Genomic DNA, 24,558 nt, shown 5'->3' on the forward strand with positions numbered 1-24,558 from the left:
CGGCAATGGATGGACCCCAGAACCCGCAGAGGTGAGAGACCGGTTCGTGACAATGGACTGGACTTATACGGCAGTGCTACTGGACTTATACGGCAGTACCACTAGACTGGATTTTTATGGTAGTATCTCTGGAATTTATATGGTAGTACCACTGGACTGGATTTATATGGCAGTATAACTAGATTTATATGCCTTTACCACTGGAATTATACGGCAGTATCACTTGAATTATATGGCAGTACCACTGGAATTATACGGCAGTACCACTGGAATTATACGGCAATTCCACTGGACTGGACTTATACGGCAGTTCCACCTGACTGGACTTATACGGCAGTTCCAATGGAATGGACTTATACGGCAGTTCCACTGGACTGGACTTATACGCCAGTTCCACTGGACTGGACTTATACGGCAGTACCACTGGACTTATACGGCAGTACCATTAGACTGGATTTTTACGGCAGTATCACTGGACTGGTTTTATACAACAGTATCACTGGATTTATACGGCAGTACCACTGGACTGGATTTATACGGCAGTAGCACTGGAATTATACGGCAGTACCACTGGACTGGATTTATAAGGCAGTAGCACTGGAATTATACGGCAGTACCACTGGACTGGATTTATACGGCAGTATCACTGGATTTTTATGGCAGTACCACTGGACTGGATTTATATGGCAGAATCACTGGAATTATATGGCAGTACCACTGGACATATATGGCAGTATCACTGGACTGGATTTATACAGCAGTAGCACTGGACATATACTGCAGTACCACTGGACATAAACGGCAGTACCACTGGACATATACGGCAGTACCACTGGACATATACGGCAGTATCACTGGACATATACAGCAGTATCACTGGACTGGAATTATTCACCAGTACCACTGGATTTATACATGTAGCCCTCCTTCGCCGGTCGAGCCTTCTATTTCTGTAGGCGTGCCTCCACCCAAGCAGATAGTTACACTCTGGCTTGCTTGGGAAAGCCGTTCCACTTGAGGAGTGTGAGTGTATGTAATTATAATGTTATAAACACTTCACCCAGGATTTATACTTGTATATATTTAGTATAATATTGATAATTTTTTTCTCACCTGAATCATTTGTTTAAATGATGTTATCCTCTTTCCTTTTTCCTTCTCTATAGTTTTCCCTTCCAGGACCAGAAACGACTCAATTCAGCAGGTAAGTAAAATTTCTTTATATAGGAATTAACAATTATATCTGAAATGACTAAACCACCTATACAATATACTCTTTCTCTATATACCATACATATACACTATTATATTCACTAGGACAGTACTTCACAATATTGCCGCATGCAATACAAAAAACAGTTTCAGTTAACCATCGTCACTACGACAATGGACCCGGGATTTACAAAATTACCTTCTGCGCAGACTACCCCTGAAAATACTTGAATAAAGTTAACCGGTATTTTGTTAATGGTGGCCACCCCAGCATGAGATGATTATATATCAATAATATAGATACATGAGCTGATGAGGCAAGTATCTTCCAACTTGGGAAACCAGTGCTGAGAAAGGGCCTATATGTCCTGCTTGGGGAGAACAGCACTGTCTGTACCCTTAGTTTATCCTTAATGACCTCTTCTTTCCGGTGAGGATGTGCTTCTACAAGCTATATTATAACTTCCTACTACCTTGGATTCCCCTGTTTTACAGGTAGCTGCGAGCAATTATGGAGTACCAAGATATCTTCAAATAGTTCCTTTTTGTAGTATTATACCTTCGAAGACGGTGCTCCAAAATAGCAGCAATAGTCTTGACGTTGCCAGGAATCCAAATGGGTATATGGTACGTCTATCCTCTGCAGCTTAAATATCTAATCAGGGCATAAAACCCACTCAGTCTATGTGATCTTTATCCCCTAGTCGCTTAAACGGATAGAGGGACGATGGTATATGCTTCTTAGCTTACACCCTCAGTGGTGCCATCTTTGTTATCTAGAGCAGGATCATACCAACCTGGCTCATACCCTCTCTCTCTCTCTATAGGCTAATAGTCTGTAATATGGCAAATATTAATAAAAATAGATACAGGAATCATATGAGTAGCACAGTTAAATGGGACTCCAGGTGTCTAGTCTCCACAAAAGTTCATTGTAATAACTCCTCTCTGGACTTGACAAGTATGTTAATTAAGGGTGGGTCATACTGTAAATACTTTCCTTTGATACAATATCACCCTCCTCCACCCCTTTCTGTGAACTCGTTAGTATATATATGCCACTAAGGAAACCTTTGCAGTCTTTAAGGCTTTATAAATTCTTCACTCCACCTATGTCTCTATGCAGGTATTCTTATTTAGCAAATATGGTACTATATATATAGGCAGATTTTCCTATCATGCCTATCTTATTCGGTTAATTACTGCTGGCACCATACAATTTCAGTCATAGGTAATGAGGAGCTGGAAGGTGCAATCGGAGCAACTAATATTATATCCCGATGACGGGTAGCATAGGTTCATCAGAATAGTCTATTTGTTTTTCCATATATGACTTATGGGGCTACCTGCTGCATCAGAACAGCTTCTTTTGGTGGAATCAGTCACTAAAAAACCATGCTTTCTGAGCAGCTCATCAGCTGGAAGGGGGGACGTACTGATATAACACCACTCCCGGGGCCCTCCTTCAGTTCACCTGCGTCACACTGTGAAACCTCTCCTACCGCGCTGTCTGCTTCCCCTTCCTCTCTCTCTGGTCTCCACTCCCACTGGTAGTAGTTGTCGGCCACTCGGTACAGCAGTTTTTTCTTTTTTCAAGACCTGGCTCCGGTCACCTTCCCGGTATCAGGTACGGTAAGCGACCTGTCAGGCACGATCTCCGTCTCATACCCTGCCATCCGCCAGAGTCTCTCTCATCCCGCTCTCCTCAGCCATTGTCTCACTCTCGCGCACTGCTCCCCCGTTGCCGCATGACAGTCCCGCGCTCCCTCTCCTCTCCTTCTAGAGCCTTCGGCACCATCACTGTCCACCAATGTGTATACCTATTATATTAATACCAGGCTCATACTAATATATTGCAATATGGGCATATACCCATGTCCATGGGGGCACCTCACGGCAGCAATGTAACAGCGCCTTCACATTGTATATAAATATAATAAATATCAGTAATTATACATTCACTATATTTTGTAATAAATACATAAGGTCAACTTCAGCCTACAGGGCTACACTCTCCCCCTGGTGAGTACACTTAGCTATATTGATAGTTTTAGTGTATATCACCATTCACTCAATTTATAACTTTGGTGCCTTTGGTGTAAACATTTACATGGTATACCCAAAATATGGCCATGACAGCATCACATTAGGATGTACTACCAATGGTATAGCCGTTGGCATTCCCAATTTCTCATAGGTTAGTATTTTAGGGGGCCTACGAATTCTTTGAGGCCTAGGTGACAGCTCCTCTTGTTCCACCCTAACTCTTTCATGCTCGTTAAGAATATCTGTATAGTTTGTATCAATCCCATATTCCCAATCTCCTTCAATCGTCTTTCTTTCTTCTTCAGCTGACTCCCTAGGTCTGCGAGGTATTGATAACTGAAGCTCACTACTATGATCAGGAACATCCTGATACATACTTTATCTTCCCCACACCAGTCATCATCCTGATAATAGTATCCAGAATTATATTCATACAAAGGGTCACCTTCTGTCTCATCCGTGGTCAACTTTTTCACTGGGTTGCTATCCGTAACCTTATTTTCACCATCTTTCAGAGCTTCTTGGTTCCCTGTATCCTCCCAGCGTATGTCTTGGGCAATGGGGAGTATATGCTGTCGGTGGTATGTTACCATAGGTCCAGACCCGTCAGCTCTTTTTAGTTGATATACAGGAATGTTAGACAGCTGTTTGACAACAATATACGGCTCAGACCTCCATCGGTTATGCAATTTTTGTTTCTTGGGTACTCCAAGGGAACGCAGGAGTACTCGGTCCCCCGACTTTAAACACTGTTCTTTCACTCTACTTTCACCTTGAGACCGATTCTTAGCTTCAAGCCGATGCGCAGAGATTTGGGCCAGTTGATATGCCTCACTTAGCTGTTGTCGAAGTTGCTTGATATACTGAGAGTGGGAAGGTGCCGCAGTAGAATTTACTTGCGTACTCAAACCTACATCAATTGGTAGTCTGGCCTCTCTACCAAACATCAGATAATACGGTGTGAATCCTGTGGCTTCGTTTCTGGTGCAGTTGTAAGCATGAACAAGAGAAGATACATACCGCCTCCATTGTTGCTTCCGTTTGAAGCTCAAGGTACCAAGCATGTTCAACAATGTCCGGTTGAACCTCTCGGGCTGAGGATCGCCTTGAGGATGGTATGGAGTGGTTCTAGCTTTTTTTATTCCACAACATTGGCACAGTTCTTTAAGTAACCGGCTCTCAAATTCACGCCCTTGATCCGAGAGTATTCTCGCAGGTAACCCATAGTGGACGAAGAATTTTTCCCATAACGTATTTGCAACCGTGGCTGCTGTCTGATTAGCTGTTATATAGGCCTGTGCATACCGTGTAAAGTGATCAGTTAATACCAGAATATGACTATCTTGCCCCCCTGGGCCCTCCAAGGTTAAGAAATCGATGCATATCAATTCCAATGGTCCCGAGATCTGAATATTCACTTGTGGAATGTATTTAGTTGGTAATTTTTTTCTGAGGATGCAGTTTCCACAAGTCCGACAAAAATGGTCGATATCTCTGTTCATAAATGGCCAAAAGAACCAATCGGCAATCAACCCTTGGGTCTTGTCATATCCCAAATGCCCATGTTGGTCATGCAACGCCTCTAATACCATCTGCTTGTATTTAGTGGGCAATATAATTTGAAGTTTACAGTCTCCCTCACCCCGCTGAAGTGGGAAGGTGCCGCAGTAGAATTTACTTGCGTACTCAAACCTACATCAATTGGTAGTCTGGCCTCTCTACCAAACATCAGATAATACGGTGTGAATCCTGTGGCTTCGTTTCTGGTGCAGTTGTAAGCATGAACAAGAGAAGATACATACCGCCTCCATTGTTGCTTCCGTTTGAAGCTCAAGGTACCAAGCATGTTCAACAATGTCCGGTTGAACCTCTCGGGCTGAGGATCGCCTTGAGGATGGTATGGAGTGGTTCTAGATTTTTTTATTCCACAACATTGGCACAGTTCTTTAAGTAATGGTAATTTTTTCTGAGGATGCAGTTTCCACAAGTCCGACAAAAATGGTCGATATCTCTGTTCATAAATGGCCAAAAGAACCGATCGGCAATCAACCCTTGGGTCTTGTCATATCCCAAATGCCCATGTTGGTCATGCAACGCCTCTAATACCATCTGCTTGTATTTAGTGGGCAATATAATTTGAAGTTTACAGTCTCCCTCACCCCGCTGAGAGTGGGAAGGTGCCGCAGTAGAATTTACTGCTGAAGTGGCAATCAACCCTTGGGTCTTGTCATATCCCAAATGCCCATGTTGGTCATGCAACGCCTCTAATACCATCTGCTTGTATTTAGTGGGCAATATAATTTGAAGTTTACAGTCTCCCTCACCCATCTGCTTGTATTTAGTGGGCAATATAATTTGAAGTTTACAGTCTCCCTCACCCCGCTGAGAGTGGGAAGGTGCCGCAGTAGAATTTACTGCTGAAGTGGCAATCAACCCTTGGGTCTTGTCATATCCCAAATGCCCATGTTGGTCATGCAACGCCTCTAATACCATCTGCTTGTATTTAGTGGGCAATATAATTTGAAGTTTACAGTCTCCCTCACCCCGCTGAAGTGGGAAGGTGCCGCAGTAGAATTTACTTGCGTACTCAAACCTACATCAATTGGTAGTCTGGCCTCTCTACCAAACATCAGATAATACGGTGTGAATCCTGTGGCTTCGTTTCTGGTGCAGTTGTAAGCATGAACAAGAGAAGATACATACCGCCTCCATTGTTGCTTCCGTTTGAAGCTCAAGGTACCAAGCATGTTCAACAATGTCCGGTTGAACCTCTCGGGCTGAGGATCGCCTTGAGGATGGTATGGAGTGGTTCTAGATTTTTTTATTCCACAACATTGGCACAGTTCTTTAAGTAATGGTAATTTTTTTCTGAGGATGCAGTTTCCACAAGTCCGACAAAAATGGTCGATATCTCTGTTCATAAATGGCCAAAAGAACCGATCGGCAATCAACCCTTGGGTCTTGTCATATCCCAAATGCCCATGTTGGTCATGCAACGCCTCTAATACCATCTGCTTGTATTTAGTGGGCAATATAATTTGAAGTTTACAGTCTCCCTCACCCCGCTGAGAGTGGGAAGGTGCCGCAGTAGAATTTACTTGCGTACTCAAACCTACATCAATTGGTAGTCTGGCCTCTCTACCAAACATCAGATAATACGGTGTGAATCCTGTGGCTTCGTTTCTGGTGCAGTTGTAAGCATGAACAAGAGAAGATACATACCGCCTCCATTGTTGCTTCCGTTTGAAGCTCAAGGTACCAAGCATGTTCAACAATGTCCGGTTGAACCTCTCGGGCTGAGGATCGCCTTGAGGATGGTATGGAGTGGTTCTAGATTTTTTTATTCCACAACATTGGCACAGTTCTTTAAGTAACCGGCTCTCAAATTCACGCCCTTGATCCGAGAGTATTCTCGCAGGTAACCCATAGTGGACGAAGAATTTTTCCCATAACGTATTTGCAACCGTGGCTGCTGTCTGATTAGCTGTTATATAGGCCTGTGCATACCGTGTAAAGTGATCAGTTAATACCAGAATATGACTATCTTGCCCCCCTGGGCCCTCCAAGGTTAAGAAATCGATGCATATCAATTCCAATGGTCCAGAGATCTGAATATTCACTTGTGGAATGTATTTAGTTGGTAATTTTTTTCTGAGGATGCAGTTTCCACAAGTCCGACAAAAATGGTCGATATCTCTGTTCATAAATGGCCAAAAGAACCGATCGGCAATCAACCCTTGGGTCTTGTCATATCCCAAATGCCCATGTTGGTCATGCAACGCCTCTAATACCATCTGCTTGTATTTAGTGGGCAATATAATTTGAAGTTTACAGTCTCCCTCACCCCGCTGAACCCTTCTATATAGGACCCCTTTTTTTAAGGTCAATTTTCCTCGTTGCTGCCATAACACTCTTGACTCCTGTGACAGCTGTGATCGATGTACCATTACGTTTGGATTTTTTAGCATCTTCAGAATAGGAGCAATAATCAGATCCTCTTGTTGTGCATGCGCCATTTGTTCCCTGGGAATAAACTCAATTCCTTCGAGTTCCAAACGACTTAATCTGCAATAGGCAGGGGGTGTGGCTGTTTCTGAAGCACCTAAGTCCACTATAGCTACCGATTCAACCTGCCTAGTGAGGCTTATCTGTTGGCACAATCCTTTAACTGCCGCAGCGGGTACCTCAATCCATTCCTCTCTGACATCATAACAATCTTCCCATGGTATCCTGGATAACGCATCAGCATCCTGATTGTTAATTCCAGGTCGGTACTTGATGGTAAAATCATAATTTGTTAAAGTAGCCAACCACCTGTGACCAGTTGCATCTAACTTAGCCGTAGTTTGGATGTATGTAAGGGGGTTATTATCTGTCTGCACTATAAACGGTACTCCATACAGGTAGTCGTGGAACTTCTCGCTGATGGCCCATTTCAGTGCCAGAAATTCCAATTTATGGACCGGGTAGTTTTTTTCACTCCTAGATAAACCCCTGCTGACATAGGAGATGGGCCGCAATTGCTGCTCTTGCACCTGATATAACACTCCCCCCAATCCATCGAAAGATGCATCTATATGAACTTCGTAAGGAAGATCAGGTTTAGCATATGCTAGCACTGGTGATGTTGTTAAACTATCTTTCAATTTAGTAAAGGCGTCTTCACACTGATCGTTCCATCGGGCGCCGAAAGACTCCCGTGGCTTATAATAATGTCTCTGCCTATCTCGCATAATATGACAACCGCTACTATGCTTCTTGACTGGAGGATACCCACGGGTTAATTCGGTTAAAGGCTGAGCTACTTTGGAGTAATGGGGCACGAATTTCCTATAATAACCACAGAACCCTAAAAAGGACCTCAGGTCTTTGAGGTTATCCGGTCTGGGCCAATGCTTCACAGTGACCACCTTGTCAGGGTCGGTAGCTATCCCATGTCTACTTACAATATGCCCTAAGTACTTGACGGAGGCCTGGCAAAATGTACATTTTTCAATGGACAGCTTCAGTCCTCGTACCTGGAGCCGGTCCAGCACCTTTAGAAGGCGCTCATTGTGTTCTTCCAGATCTTTTCCGAAAACAATGATGTCGTATAAATACACCAGTACCTCCCTGTAGCACATGTCCCCTACCGTTTTTTCCATTGTCCTTTGAAAGGTGGCGGGGGCTCCTTTAATGCCTTGAGGCATTTTAAGGAATTCAATGAATCCTATGGGACATATGAAAGCAGTTTTAGCCCGATCATCCACACTCATGGGTATTTGGTAATATCCACAACGCAGGTCAAGTACCGAAAACCATGTACTTCCTTGTAGACAATCCAAAGCTTCATCCACTTTCGGTACGGTATACTGATCAGGCAAGGTCCGACTATTTAACGTGCGGTAGTCTATACATAAGCGTATTTCTCCATTTTTTTTCCGAGCTACCACGATGGGTGAAGCATAGGGACTCTGTGAATCGGCTATTACATTGTTCTCCAATAAACTGCGTAAGTGGGCCCTAACGTCTTCATAATCCGCTGGAGCTAGCCTTCTAGATCTTTCTCTGAATGGGCGTTCGTCAGTCAAGGTAATATGATGCTCTACACCAGTGGCCGTCCCTAGATCCCAGTCACTTTGGGAAAAAACATCTTTTCTCAACTGTAGCTGTTCTATCAATCTTTGCTTATTCTCACAGGAGATATCACTTCCCTTAAAACATACATTTATATCAAACGTCTTAGGTTGTTCATCTATTCTCTGTACCAGTTTCCCCCTTTGGTCGTCCATATGGTTTTCTATCAGAAGGCATCTGGAATCCCTTTCTCCAGGTGCATCGAACAATTGACGATTTTTATCTTTATCCTGTTTATCACACCAACGAATAAGATTCTTAAACATTTGGGTATTAGTGCCCACAATAGCCGGAAGCTGTCCATTATCCCCTGGAGAATCGGGACAAACTAGCGCGATCAACGGGACAGTTTCATTTGGAGTAATTAGCCCTGGTTCAAAAGTGATTTGGGTAGTGATATATCATAAGTACGGGTACTTCTGCTCGCTTAGCCCCCATACCGTAAGTCCACTAAGGGGATGAATTGGTATGTCATACAGGTGATCGCGATACCAGGACTCAAAGATAATGGATACCTGGGACCCGCTATCCATTAGTACATTACAATCATGGCCGTTTATCATTGCTCTAACCAGTGGTGTCTGGCCCATTATGCTGTCTGGAATTGTAGCTGACCACTGGGCACTCCCCATTGCTCGAACGTTTATGATTGGGGAGCCTGTGAGGGGGTCACAGAGCTCCCGAAGGGGTTTTCCAACGGTGTTGTTCTTCTCACATATCCACTGTATTCCCTTCTTTGAGACCCATTACCTGGACATTCAAACGATCGGTGTCCGGGCTGCCCACAGCTGTAACATATAATGGGATTACGTCCTCCCCTGCCCCTACTTATTTCCCGCCCAGTTCTCTGGTTCCAATAGGGAATGGTCTCATTCTGGGTTTGCAGGGCAATCAACTGATCGATTTTTTTATTCTGTTCTTCAATTAGCTTCAGTAACCTGTCATCCATCGGTGGAGGAGTGACTGTTGGCATCACAACTTTGACTTTTTTTATATTTCTCTCCCTCGTTTCAATCTGGACCTCCTCCAGCTTAACTTCTTTTACCAGATCCGTCAAAGTAGGTGGTGGCCCAGTCGCCCGTGTACATCTGAGCCTCTGTGCCACAGGATTTGTGGTTAATGCTCCTTTAAGCACTTGCTTCATCCTACTGGCATCGACTGAGTCCTTATCAATTCCTCCTTTATCTACAATTTTGTACAGCAGACGGTCCACTCTATAAATATACTGAGTCAGTGTCTCACCTGGCTCTTGGTACGTGCGGGTCAATCGTGCTAGTAGATCTCCCACATCCTCGAGTGTTCCCAAAGAAAAGTCCAGTGCTTCAATATAATCTTTGAGAGTAGCTGTCTTCTTACTCCGCCTAGTGGCCTGTACCACCCCCATAGCTGGTCCACGCAGGCTTTCCACAATACGTTGTTTCTTGATATGCTCCGGGCATTGCCACTCTTCTGAGTGCTGAACCGCTGCCTCCCGCCAGGTATCATAAGTCTCTTCACCAGTTGGCACCGGAATGATCCCAGAAAATATCCTTAACCTCCGATATCCACCTTCATAATGCCATCGTTCCATCTGACTGACCATCTTATCTACCACTGCATCAACGCCTGTATCCGTAGCTCCTGCTTTACTTGATGATGTTCCAACTTCCATACTGGTAGTGTGAAAACACTCCCCCGTGGTAATGACGGTATCACCGTGGTCCTCTGCATATGTGGCTTCTTCCTCCACACTATCCCTCCCCTCAGGCCAAATCAATTGTATCTTTATTCCGGGAATTCCTTCCATAATAATCATACTTGGGAGTAATGTTGGGTCTAAGGGATTCCGATTACTAATAAGTACGGCAAAAGTGGAACCACTCTTCCCTTTCCACCTCTTTATCACACATGGTTGACTAATTCCGTCCAACTTATCTAGGGAGTTTATCACAACTTCGTCACTAGCCACAGACAGGGGCCCTCCCAGTCCAAAACTGCACAAGGGTTCCACTCCTTTCTCCTTACACCAACGATAGATGTCGGCCGAAGTAACTTCCTCCATATTGTCTCTGTGATAATTTTCCAGAAATCCCTCTGAGTCACTTCACAATCGAATCTCAGCAGTGCCTCCAAATGTAGCCCTCCTTCGCCGGTCGAGCCTTCTATTTCTGTAGGCGTGCCTCCACCCAAGCAGATAGTTACACTCTGGCTTGCTTGTGAAAGCCGTTCCACTTGAGGAGTGTGAGTGTATGTAATTATAATGTTATAAACACTTCACCCAGGATTTATACTTGTATATATTTAGTATAATATTGATAATTTTTTTCTCACCTGAATCATTTGTTTAAATGATGTTATCCTCTTTCCTTTTTCCTTCTCTATAGTTTTCCCTTCCAGGACCAGAAACGACTCAATTCAGCAGGTAAGTAAAATTTCTTTATATAGGAATTAACAATTATATCTGAAATGACTAAACCACCTATACAATATACTCTTTCTCTATATACCATACATATACACTATTATATTCACTAGGACAGTACTTCACAATATTGCCGCATGCAATACAAAAAACAGTTTCAGTTAACCATCGTCACTACGACAATGGACCCGGGATTTACAAAATTACCTTCTGCGCAGACTACCCCTGAAAATACTTGAATAAAGTTAACCGGTATTTTGTTAATGGTGGCCACCCCAGCATGAGATGATTATATATCAATAATATAGATACATGAGCTGATGAGGCAAGTATCTTCCAACTTGGGAAACCAGTGCTGAAAAAGGGCCTATATGTCCTGCTTGGGGAGAACAGCACTGTCTGTACCCTTAGTTTATCCTTAATGACCTCTTCTTTCCGGTGAGGATGTGCTTCTACAAGCTATATTATAACTTCCTACTACCTTGGATTCCCCTGTTTTACAGGTAGCTGCGAGCAATTATGGAGTACCAAGATATCTTCAAATAGTTCCTTTTTGTAGTATTATACCTTCGAAGACGGTGCTCCCAAATAGCAGCAATAGTCTTGACGTTGCCAGGAATCCAAATGGGTATATGGTACGTCTATCCTCTGCAGCTTAAATATCTAATCAGGGCATAAAACCCACTCAGTCTATGTGATCTTTATCCCCTAGTCGCTTAAACGGATAGAGGGACGATGGTATATGCTTCTTAGCTTACACCCTCAGTGGTGCCATCTTTGTTATCTAGAGCAGGATCATACCAACCTGGCTCATACCCTCTCTCTCTCTATAGGCTAATAGTCTGTAATATGGCAAATATTAATATAAATTGGATACAGGAATCATATGAGTAGCACAGTTAAATGGGACTCCAGGTGTCTAGTCTCCACAAAAGTTCATTGTAATAACTCCTCTCTGGACTTGACAAGTATGTTAATTAAGGGTGGGTCATACTGTAAATACTTTCCTTTGATACAATATCACCCTCCTCCACCCCTTTATGTGAACTCGTTAGTATATATATGCCACTAAGGAAACCTTTGCAGTCTTTAAGGCTTTATAAATTCTTCACTCCACCTATGTCTCTATCAGGGCCGGTTCTAAGAGTTGTGGCGCCCCGGGCAAAATATGGGGGCATGGCTTCAATTGGGGGCGTGGTCACGACGCTGCAAGAAAATAAATAAATAAATAAAAAGAATACTTACCATCCCCGTTCCTGATCCAGACCCCCTCCGCCGGCGGCACCGCTCCTCTCCCCTCTCTCTTCTCTTCGATCTATGGGAGAGACGTTATTACGTCTCTCCCATAGAACAGCATAGACACTAGAGGTCAATTATGACCCCTAGTGTCTGTGCCACTATGCTGTGCGGTGCGCGATGACGTCATCGCGCATCGCACAGCAAAGGTCCTCTACACGAAGGGAAACTAGACCGTAACGTCTAGTTTCCCTTCATGGAGAGGAACTTTGCTGTGCGGTGTGCGATGACGTCATCGCGCACCGCACAACTAAGGTCCTCTCAATGAAGGGAAACTAGACGCTACGCATCTGGTTCCCTTCAAAGCGGGGGGGCACAGCAGGGCACTGCGGGGGGCACAGTGGCGGATCTTGCCCTGGTGCGGCGCCCTCCGGATGGCGCTGGCGCCCTCCGGAAGGCGGCGCCCCGGGCAAAAGTACTGCTTGCCCGTGGCAAGAACCGCCACTGGTCTCTATGCAGGTATTCTTATTTAGCAAATATGGTACTATATATATAGGCAGATTTTCCTATCATGCCTATCTTATTCGGTTAATTACTGCTGGCACCATACAATTTCAGTCATAGGTAATGAGGGGCTGGAAGGTGCAATCGGAGCAACTAATATTATATCCCGGTGACGGGTAGCATAGGTACATCAGAATAGTCTATTTGTTTTTCCATATATGACTTATGGGGCTACCTGCTGCATCAGAACAGCTTCTTTCGGTGGAATCTGTCACTAAAAAACCATGCTTTCTGAGCAGCTCATCAGCTGGAAGGGGGGACGTACTGATATAACACCACTCCTGGGGCCCTCCTTCGGTTCACCTGCGTCACACTGTGAAACCTCTCCTACCGCGCTGTCTGCTTCCCCTTCCTCTCTCTCTGGTCTCCACTCCCACTGGTAGTAGTTGTCGGCCACTCGGTACAGCAGTTTTTTCTTTTTTCAAGACCTGGCTCCGGTCACCTTCCCGGTATCGGGTACGGTAAGCGACCTGTCAGGCACGATCTCCGTCTCATACCCTGCCATCCGCCAGAGTCTCTCTCATCCCGCTCTCCTCAGCCATTGTCTCACTCTCGCGCACTGCTCCCCCGTTGCCGCATGACAGTCCCGCGCTCCCTCTCCTCTCCTTCTAGAGCCTTCGGCACCATCACTGTCCACCAATGTGTATACCTATTATATTAATACCAGGCTCATACTAATATATTGCAATATGGGCATATACCCATGTCCATGGGGGCACCTCACGGCAGCAATGTAACAGCACCTTCACATTGTATATAAATATAATAAATATCAGTAATTATACATTCACTATATTTTGTAATAAATACATAAGGTCAACTTCAGCCTACAGGGCTACATACAGCAGTATTACTGGACTTATACGGCAGTACCACTGGACTTATACGGCAGCACAGGGACACCACCACCACTGGACTGATGCAGGAAATCACAGCACCACTACAATGGACTGGATTTATACAGCAGCACAGGACATATGGCAGCAGAGGACACCACCATTGTGACTGGACTGATGCAGCACAACACAGCACCACTGGACTGGACTTATACAGCAGCACTGGACATATGGCAGCAGAGGACAACACCACTGTGATTGGACTGATGCAGCACAACACACCACCACTGGACTGATGCAGCACAACACACCACCACTGGACTGAACTTATACAGCAGTACTGGACATATGACAGCAGAGGACACCACCACTTTGACTGGACTGATGCAGCATAAGACACTAACACTGGACTGAGCAGCACAAGACAGCACTGGAATCACCACCCCCACTTTCCCTCCCGCACAGACACTGAGGATGAAGTCACGTCCTCTCGTTACACTCTCCAATTCCGGAGGGAAAATGGGAGCGACGCGCAGCTCCTTATATGGCCTCCAAAACCTGCGAGAATCTGACAGCAGGATGATGACGTTTTGCCTCATTCTGGTTTCCGTGTCATGCGGGAAAACCCAAGTCGGGCTCGGATCTGGGCTCGGGATGTGAAGTTCAGTATGGTTTAGTTCTCAGATTTGTTACCCAGCCATAATCAATGGTCATCTGTGTATGCTGTAATGTAATATTTTGGCACATACTATAGAGTACAGAGATTTTCCCATAACAATCAGCCAGACCAATCACAGCAACTGGAGAGAAGATACTGAGTTGGGCATATTGTAGTGGGAAAATGAAACTGGCGACAGTATGCTTCTGCTGTACAGGCACTGTGTCACTCAGCAGCAGCATATAGTGATCAGCACCAAACATGCAGCTATAGGGGAAGGAGAGTAAGAGGGGTGGGCACTGGACATCATATTCGGGGACAGCCCAGTGGAGGGAGCGGCCTCCCAACCTCAGCATTGTAGGCAACAGTGATGGGGACAGGGAGATTGTGTCACTATTCTTATTGTCATCATACCAACGCGTTTCACTGCTACTGGGCAGCTTTTTCAAGGTTCGTTGGTGTCATTTGCTGCCTTGTCTGGATCACCACAACTGCCATTCAACCCTCCTCCTACACTTGGACCAAGGAAAATATAAAGAACATTTGGAACATTGAACTGTACATCAGGACAGGACTTCCACTTCCGTTTAAAGGCACCGTGAGACTGGTGAGGACTTTCAGAATCTACAGTATGTTGAGGTTCTGCTGCAATTTGAACTATACCTCCGACGGTGAAAGTGTTTATACCTGTCCAAGCGAAATTGAAAGTCCCTGTATTTTTTGGTTCCTGCTCCAAAACAAGGAGAGGAGGGTGTGGATTTCAATAATTGTGGATTATGGCATCTTATTTTCTTATATGTTTTTAAATTATTATTCAATTATTTTAACTGTTCAAGTACTCATCCATCCTATAGTTTTATTAGCGCGGCTATCTTTTGTGTATTTGTTGTGTATAGTAGGTTTGACTAAAATCTACATCTAGCAGCTGCATTAGAAAAACCCGCCCATAGGCGCCTGATTCTACCCTCGGATATTTTCCATTTTTTTGCAGGAAACTGCAGGTGCTTACATTGAAAAGGAAAATTGTAGGGGCTAAGGGGTATACAGGATGTAGTAAAAATGCCAGCAGTCGGGATCCCGGCATTCAGGAGACAGACGACTGAATCCTGACCGCCTGCATTTTACAGATGGTCGACATACAGACACCTGCCCTAAATCCTACTCGGTTGGTGGGTCCACGCCACCAACCAAGTGGGAATAGAAACTGTTACAAGTGAAGCTCACCACTGGGCCTGCAGCGTGGTTGGCGCAGCGAGCCGTAAGTAGATTCTCTGCCAGTATTCCGGGTGACGGAACGCCGCTGTCTTTATACTGACAGCCGGCATATCATCTGCAGATACAGTATATCATACCGTACCTGGGTATACGTGGTATAAACACAGTCTCCCCTGTGCCACATCCCATTAGAATCTCTGCCTCAATTAGGTTCCTCTGCAGAGTAGTCACTTTAAGTCGGGTTCTGTTGCATAACTTGGGCAGAGTCAAGTTCTGCAGATGCATGATCGGAACACCAACTTTCAGTGTGCCAAGTGTCAAGCTCGTCCTTTATTGCTCCTCTCCCTAATGTCACTTCGATAGCATACCTGTACATACCTCAATTTCCTTCTAGGTCACTAAGCTATGCAATGGTGAAAACGTCATCCAAATATATTCAGTAGTTTTTGCGTGATGCCGGAACGAACAGACAGACAAAAATACAGAATGTTTTGTTTTTACGTCCCATAGACCATAAACAGAAACAGTCCCTAGAAGTATATTTCTCAAGAAAAATTGTTATCTTCAGACACAACTCTAAAGGGCCGTACACACTGGGCGATTTCAGAGATTTTGACCACCAACGATATTATCGTTGGCCGATTTTTCAACAACGATTTTTGCCTACACACTGTACGATATCTATGGCATCCAAATTGGCTTGCATCTATAGCGTCCAAATTGGCTTGCATGTATAAATGATCAATGACTGCGGGGACGCTCATCGTTGATGCATACACTATGAACGATTTATCGTTCATTTTTTAACTAAATCGTTATCATCGAAGTCACTAAGTGTGTAGGGCCCTTTAGAGTTTTATTATATGTAATAGATAAAATAATTGCAAGCAGCCTATAAATTCAGGATTGCATTTCCATTTATGTTTCATTTTTCTTTATTATCAAGTATTATTTTTCACCATTTATCTACTTAATATGTTTTTACATAATTATCAGTCATTGTTTCTTTGACTATATTACTAAGTATCATTTATTTGTGATATATTTACAAAATTGTTGTGGGTCTTTTAGTATTTATCAATAAAAGTTATATTTGACTATATTATCTACCTCTTAAGTGTGCCCCTAAAAGGAGTTTTTCTTCGTTTCACCCTCCCTGGTTTTCTAGAGTTTACATTTTCTAGATCAGGTCTGGCCAACCTTTTTCTCTCCAACTGTTTTAAAACTACAAGTCCCATCATGCTTTGCCACAGTTTTGCTATTAGGGAATGCTAAAACTGTGGCAGGGCATGCTGGGATGTGTAGTTTCACAATATCTGAAGAGCCACAGGTTGGCCAGGCTGGTTCTTGATAGTCATTACCTGTCTGTAATAACTTGAATTTACCAACCTGCTAAATCATGTTTTTTTAATGATAAAACCGCTTCTTAAAAAAGAATCTGATGGTGTGCTAAGGCAATTTCAGCATCTTGTTCAGTGTGCCGTGAGGGCAAACAGGTGGACGGTCACTACGCTTAACAAATATCTTTGAACAGCTAAAAAATGTTTTAATGTTATTTATTTTGAAGAAAATAAAAGATAATATAGAGGAACATCTTAAATATTAATTGCAATATGATCGCTCATATTTTTTGTGCCTGTGCGCTCCATGTGGTTATGTAAATACTGAGTAGAGAGTAACATACCTCAGTTATAGTTAATCGGTCTCAAAAGGTAAAGGAAAACAATAAACAGAGAAATGCTGACTTGTGACCAGTAGGTGGTGCTACAACCCCCATAAACCGTTATCACACTCATTAGATGGTGGGAAATATGGATTTAGAGATGCTCTAAACTTGCATTGTGTTGTTGCCATTCAGCATTGATGAGATTTTTATATGAAGACTTTAATAAGAAGGTTGTCATTAATGAAGGTGGACCCTCTCATCATTTGAATTCCTATGTCCCACTCCTCGAACACTGTTCTACTATGGTGCAAAGTGTGTGTGTGTGTTTAGTTTAATACTTCATTAACACAAAACTGGAATAATAGTCGTAATCGGAACAGCTATGCAGTCTTACAGCATTGTGGCCCATGAGCTACAGAAACACGGGTTCCTGGAAGAGCGTCTTCCTCTGTTGGCTGCCTACTTATTTCTGCACCAATCATATATGACAGTGAATAATGGAAATATACAATGCACATAGTTACAGTCCTGTTCTAGGTCAGTTTACCACTTCTGGCACCAGAGGAGAACATTATAGGCGAGAGTGCGGCTTTGATGGGGTCTGGGTTCCTTCTAACTTCTTTTTTAGGACAGGTGTAGAGTTGTAGTTTGACACAAAAGGGTAACAGGCTTACAGAAGTTACTCATGCAATGGATGAACAATACTGTGGAAGGCATCCGGTGTATTCACATAACCCAGCCAGTTCTTATGTACTGCAGCCACGCAGCCTCAATTCATCAATAAACGTGCTGATTTGCTCACACTCGGACCGCTTGGTGGTGATGCATTCCCGCTTCGTGGGGACCAACTCAAACCATGTCCCACCGTTGATCACGTAGGACTTTCTGGAAAAAGTTAAATGACGTAACACCCCTTTAGAACCGGAATGAAATATGACCTTATAATTGCAATATAAATACAAATGTTTTAGATACAGATGTGTCCACATGCACCGATCCTCAAATTGCACCAGCAACAGACCTGTTTGGCGGGATTCAGAATGGGATCCCGGCGGTCATAAGACTGACGTTGGGATCTCAACGGTGAATGCAGCATGTCTGCTCGCCATGCTTCGGGCCCGGTGGTGAGCTTAGCTCGCCACACTAATTTATTCCCCCTCGGGGGAGGGGGGGGGCATGGACTCCCTTGGCTGTCGGGATCCCAACAGCTCGGAAACTGCTTCCCACTTGGCGCAACACTGGCTTTGCAACTATTTATACTGTTCGCATCACTAATGCAATATAAATGCAATGCACGGGTGCCCTGGGCGGTATCCAGTCTTTAGGTCGACATCACTTAGGTTGACACTCATTTGGTTGACCACTATTGGTCGACATGCATTAGGTCAATATGGCAAATGATGGCACATGAAAAGGTCGACATGAGTTTTTCAATTTTTTTTCATGCTTTTAACTTTTTCATACTTTATGATCCACGCAGACGGCGATTGGGAATAGTAACCTGTGCTGAGCGTAGTGAGCCATGCGAGGGGACACCGGGCCTAATTCACACCTAATTGCTAGGCTGCGTTTTCTCACAGCCTGCGGTCAGGTCCAAACTGCGCATGTGTATGCACCGCAATGTGCAGGTGCGTCACACGGGTACAGAGCGGATCGCCGCTCAGTGATGGGTTTGTGCAAAGAATCCATTTGCATGGGTGAACGCAATGAGATTGACAGGAAGAGGGCGTTTGTGGGTGGCAACTGACCGTTTTCTGGGAGTGGTTGGAAAAACGCAGCAGTGTCCAAGTGTTTCCAGGGAACATTAACCTCTAAGCCTAATCCCCCCCCCCCCCATCTGACGAACACTCTCCCTAGCTCCACACCCTCCATTGATGTAGCTCTAACTCTAACACTCCTGTCCGTAGCCTAACCCTCGTCTTCCACTGCCGCCTAGCTCTGTGCAGAATGTCAACATTTCATGTCCAGTGGGCAACACAGAGCTTTAACAGGCCATGAGCCCTGAGCAGATAACGGAGCAGTGTTGCAAATGCAGCTCTTCAAACAAGTAGAAACTAACCAATGGTTGAGAGTATAGTGTGATTTGCGTACCTTATAAGTTATAGGTGGGTTCCGTTTGACAATAGGGGATAAATGTATGCAAAGCGTAGAGATATCTTAGTGGATGTCTGGATGAGTGTTATGAGACACGTGAAGGCCTCGTAGACCTTTTCTTTGTGTTTCTCTGTTATACTCACTGTCCTTTCAGTTCCCATATGTCCTCACTGCGGCCCCAGATGATGTACGTGCGACCCACGTAGGCTCTGACAGAATCTCTGCAGCCCTGGTGGCTAAAAAACTGGCGTTTTTCGCCGTCTACAACATCATCAGTTCCTATAAAAAAAAAATTTGGAGGTGAGAAGTGTGAGGTTGGCTGGGTAAAGAATTATCACCTATTAATCCTGTAGGCTAGTGGTTCACAAACATGGTCCTCAAGGCACCCAAACAGTCCAGGTTTTAAGTATATTCATGGCTCAGCACAGATGATTAAATCAAATTGACTGAGATGCTAATGATGTCACCTGTGGCCAAAAATGGATAAACTTAAAACCTGGACCATTGGGGTGCCTTGAAGACCGCATTTGAGAACCTCTGATGTAGGGGGGAGCAGTCCAATGGAATTTGTATGAATGTGAAATGAAGATAAGTACCACCCCAGGGTGGCACCATAGAGATGAGCTCATCTTGTGAAATAGACAACCAGAGGCATATCTGTCAAAAATGTATACATATGAGCATTTGCTAAATGTTTGTTGGCCTTGGTTAGGTCATATGCACTTTAATGGGTTGGACTAATACAGACATGTCAAATTCAACACCCTGTAGTGCAGTCCGACCAACTTTCTGTATTTCCTAGGCTTGCTGATTCCAAACAGGCAGTGTCTAGGGAATCCCACAATGGAGTGCAGGTGATGTCAATGCCAGTGTGGCCCTACCCAGGCTACTCCTCCAGCCTGCCCTGTAGCCCGCCTCCTCTGAATGTTCCTTCCAGCCTCACACCGGTAGTGGTTACAAGTCTGGTTGAGCCTAGTGTATTCTGAGACATCTGAAGATAAGAAAGGACTCTGGGTGGAAATAACGGTGTGAGGGGCTTCTGGGCAGACTTAAAAGCATGAGGGGGCTCTGGGCAGACATAAGGCCATGAGGTGCTTTTGCATATAATGAAGCATGAGGGGGCTCTGGGCAGACATAAGGGCATGAGGGGCTTTTGCATATAATGGGGCATGAGGGGCCTCCGGGGAGACATAAGGGTATGAGGGAACTCTGGCATATAATGTTGCATGAGAGGCCATGAGGGGGTTCTGTGCTGGAATATATGTGCATGGCAAGCATTACCATTATATTATTGGATCTTAAAGGTCATTATGGGATGTGAAATTAGGGATCTCATCCATAACATACCATATCTTGTGGCATAATCACTGACATATTACTGGGTAGAAATGATAACTTACATACACTGTATTACATGTGTTGGTAAATTATCAATGGTATAATATAGTTTTAAGCTGGCCCCCTTGTTACACGCAATACGACATGACTGGGACGCACCAGGAGACTGCGCTGATTAATTTGATATGCGACGCTATAACATCTTACTGGGACATCATCTGGTTCATATCATAGTTTGCTGAGAATTATCCCTGATATACTACAATTTCTTTATGCATTATCTGTCTGTCTCAAAATAAACCACACCCACCCCAAAATAAGTCACACCCACTAAAAGCGGTTTCCCGAAATAATGGGTTTGTTTTTACCTGCATTTGTTGATACTATGGAAAACATTTACATATATAATGGGTGGTTGTTAAACATTATTTGTCATTATGGGGGTACAAATGTGAACTTATTAAATCAAGTTACACATATTTGGCGGCACCTGACTAACATTTGCAGATACCAGGGGATGTTGGCAGGGTCGTTTCTATGGTTCTAGCAGCAGGCTCGCACACGCAGCGGCACTTGCTGGCTCTCATATCCTGCTCCCCTTCCTCCCTTCTATAGTACTCTGCATTGGGGGCGGAATTTCACAGAATGATGTTGTTGCGTCAAGATGTCACGACACAACTGCATCATTCTTTGAAACTCCGCCCCCGAGCAGAGTACTATGGAAGAGAGGAGGGGGAACAGGATAGCAGTGCTGGCAAGGAGTATGACACCCAGCGCAGGAAACCCCTGGCAACGAGCGTGACACCCAGCGCATGAAACCCCTGGCAATGAGCAGGTAATTTAAAAGTAATTAGAAGCTTTATTGTAGGGCATAATGCATCACGGGCATTGCAGTGTATAGCATAATATGGTGCAAGGACCATTACTGTGTGTGGCATAATATGGTGCAGTGGGCATTACTGTGTGGGTCTTAATATGGTGGAATGGTTTTTGTTTCCTGTGGTGGCTGAGGTCTGTTGTTACAGGGTCAAAAACTGGGGTGTAAGGTAGTCTTTTCCTCCAAGGCCATGCCCATATTAGAGAGGCCACACCCCTTCATCAAAAGCATGCGCAAATAGTTTTTTATGTCGGGGGTGCATTTTTTTAATGTCTGGATTGATGGGGGTGCGCATTTTTTATGTACACAAGGGAAATTGAGATATAAACATCAGTTACACATCGTTAACTATAGAGTGCCAAGCATTCATTAGTTCTCTGTGATTTTAAAAGTTGATGTGTTGTCTGTACTAATGTCTTTTGTTTTTTAATAAACTTTTTATGAAAAATTATAATAATTATGCATTAGTAAGCGCAACTTGGTAAATCTATCATTTACACATGCACATACACTATTGGTGTTCCATGAATACAACATAGCATGAATACATGTAAGGAGAACCTTATAGACCTACCCACTTTAATGACTCGTGTGATAGTCATTGTGTAAGTGTCATATGCCCCACTCTTGTCAATGCTGTCCACTTTGGTCTCATATACTGCAAAATAGAGAGAGACGTTAAGTAACCGTTGCTCCAAAAAGACTTTAGCAGAGAAATCTTCGTTGCAAAAATCTATGTAGATAAAGAATAATTCTCATACTGCATATATTTCTGCAGCACAAATAATGGCTCCACAATGTTGATTCCTAATGAACTGATGGGCTGCGTGCTCAGAATAATTGCACTTTGAGGTGTCACTGGATGGGTAGGACTCTCTTTCATGGATACAGCAGGAAATGAGAAGCTTCCAGGGGCAAAAGACTGGTCTGGCCATTGCCGGGATGTCAAGATAAGTAGGGATTTGGTTGTATGTGTTCAACACTACGTACTACAACTGAAGGATTGCAATGAGACTAAGGTGAATCAAACCTCAAGACTGTGGACAGAGTTGTTGTGTTATATGTAGTTGGCTATCTGTGCAATGAAAAGAATGGTAGGTCATGTGGGTTCAGTATGATTTACCGACGGACACAATGGACACACTCGGCACACTATTATATTCCCCCTCCAGGTCCACTGGGATGGTAAAGTATGAACAAGTCTGTTTTGGGGCAACAATTCCTTAAAAACGCATGTCGGCATTTTCACATGTCTGCATTTCAAATTATGGTATTCTGACTGTCTGCATTTTGAACATGGTATAATGAATGTCGGTATTTTGACTGTCGGTCAATGGCTGTCTGGATTTTGACCATCAGTATTGTGTCCATTGGTAAATCAGCTGCTACCCGTTCATGCAACTTGGGTGCAACTATTTAGGTTTGGGTGTATTCACTTTTCTTTGACTGTTAGTTGGCTGTGCCACCTGAACAGGGGCAGCGTCCTCACCCTCGTGTGAGGGTGGTCACTTTGAAACGCTGAGTTGGATACCCTCTGTGTGTGTAATATTTTGTGTTGTTTGGCCCCCTAAGCATGATCTGCCTGCAATGCACGTTGTTGGTGGTGGTGCATTGATCGCTTGTTTTGATCTTGGCCGTCCTTTTCTTTGTGATCATAACGCTCTTTCCTCCTCCTTCTAGTTTAAGTTAAGTTTTAAATAAATAGCTAACATTTTCCCGCCAAAATTATGTCTCCTTGTTTTTAATGAAGATGTAGAAGTCTATAGATTGCTAAGATGCACATGTGAGGCACATTAGCCGTATGAAGGTTGATACAATCGCATCAGTTTTTAATAGGTAGCTGCCATGCTGATCTCTCTCGAAGTGGGCAGCCCTGTGGATGTTGTGAGATAAAAACGTCCTAAGGGCCTGAACTGGATTTGTGCACAAACACTATGGGTTACGTACAAATCCGACAGTGGGGGATCCGCACATGCGCAGGACCTGTTCAGAACGAGTCTTGCGATCATGGGTTAGGAATTCACCTGCCAACAATGGCCGGCAGGTGAATTGCAGGTAAATGCGCTGGAGTAGAATGGAGGACACAACAAGAATAGTTGGTTCACTTAAGCTGTATTTTTGCAAAGGTTCCAGCAGCAGCATATGACAAATAACAGGGGTACAATGTAAGGGGTTAATGCTAGTAGACAGAATCTTGCAGCAAGAGTATCAGTCTCTGCAGGATATCATGCTGGAGCAAGTTCCACATGCAGGCAAATAGATAACAGTCTTTAGCAGAGAGTAAATGTAAGCAGGTTACTTCCCCTGAAAGCTATATCGAAGCAAGGTCAAGGTTTTCAGGATTCCAGCTGGACGCAAGCAAGGTTTTCAGGATTCCAGTTGGATACAAACCTCAGGTTACGACTGGATACAAGCAAGGTGCAAGGCAAGGACTAGGAAGGCACAACTATAACAGCACAACCCAAACTGGCTACTATAACTGGCCATGAGGCTGAGGGCTGACTTTTAAAGACAAGCTTAACCAATCAGTCAGCTCACAAGACAGGCCCCTAACCACAACCTTATGCTGCAACTGGGGAAGTAATTAGGAGAGCAGCATGTTCCTGCTGATTAGACCAGCTGGGTCTGCTCTCGGACAGTAGCCCAGCGGTACTGCAGGCCAGAAACATCACAGCAGCACCTCTGGTAGCGCAGCGGTACTGCAGGCCAGAAACATTACAGCAGCACCTCTGGTAGCCCAGCGGTACTGCAGTCCAGACAACATAAATGTCCTGAAATCATGCTCGTGGTTCCTGATTG

The 24,558-nt window shown here is 44.2% G+C and overlaps 1 protein-coding gene across 1 annotated transcript in view; it reads right to left on the reverse strand.

The window, feature by feature from the left end:
- Positions 1–17,324: 17,324 nt before the first annotated feature.
- LOC134936115 (complement C3-like) overlaps positions 17,325–24,558 on the reverse strand; it is a 159,736-nt gene continuing 152,502 nt past the window's right edge. Inside the window, exons 39-41 of the mRNA XM_063931025.1 lie at positions 22,334–22,417; positions 19,688–19,823; positions 17,325–18,335 (exon numbers count right to left, since the gene is read on the reverse strand). Of these exons, the coding sequence (XP_063787095.1) occupies positions 18,197–18,335; positions 19,688–19,823; positions 22,334–22,417 (359 nt within the window). The 3' untranslated portion in view covers positions 17,325–18,196. The remainder of the gene's footprint in view (positions 18,336–19,687; positions 19,824–22,333; positions 22,418–24,558) is intronic.

The sequence above is a fragment of the Pseudophryne corroboree genome, chromosome 6 (assembly GCF_028390025.1).
Source record: "Pseudophryne corroboree isolate aPseCor3 chromosome 6, aPseCor3.hap2, whole genome shotgun sequence".
Classification (NCBI taxonomy): Eukaryota; Metazoa; Chordata; class Amphibia; order Anura; family Myobatrachidae; genus Pseudophryne; species Pseudophryne corroboree.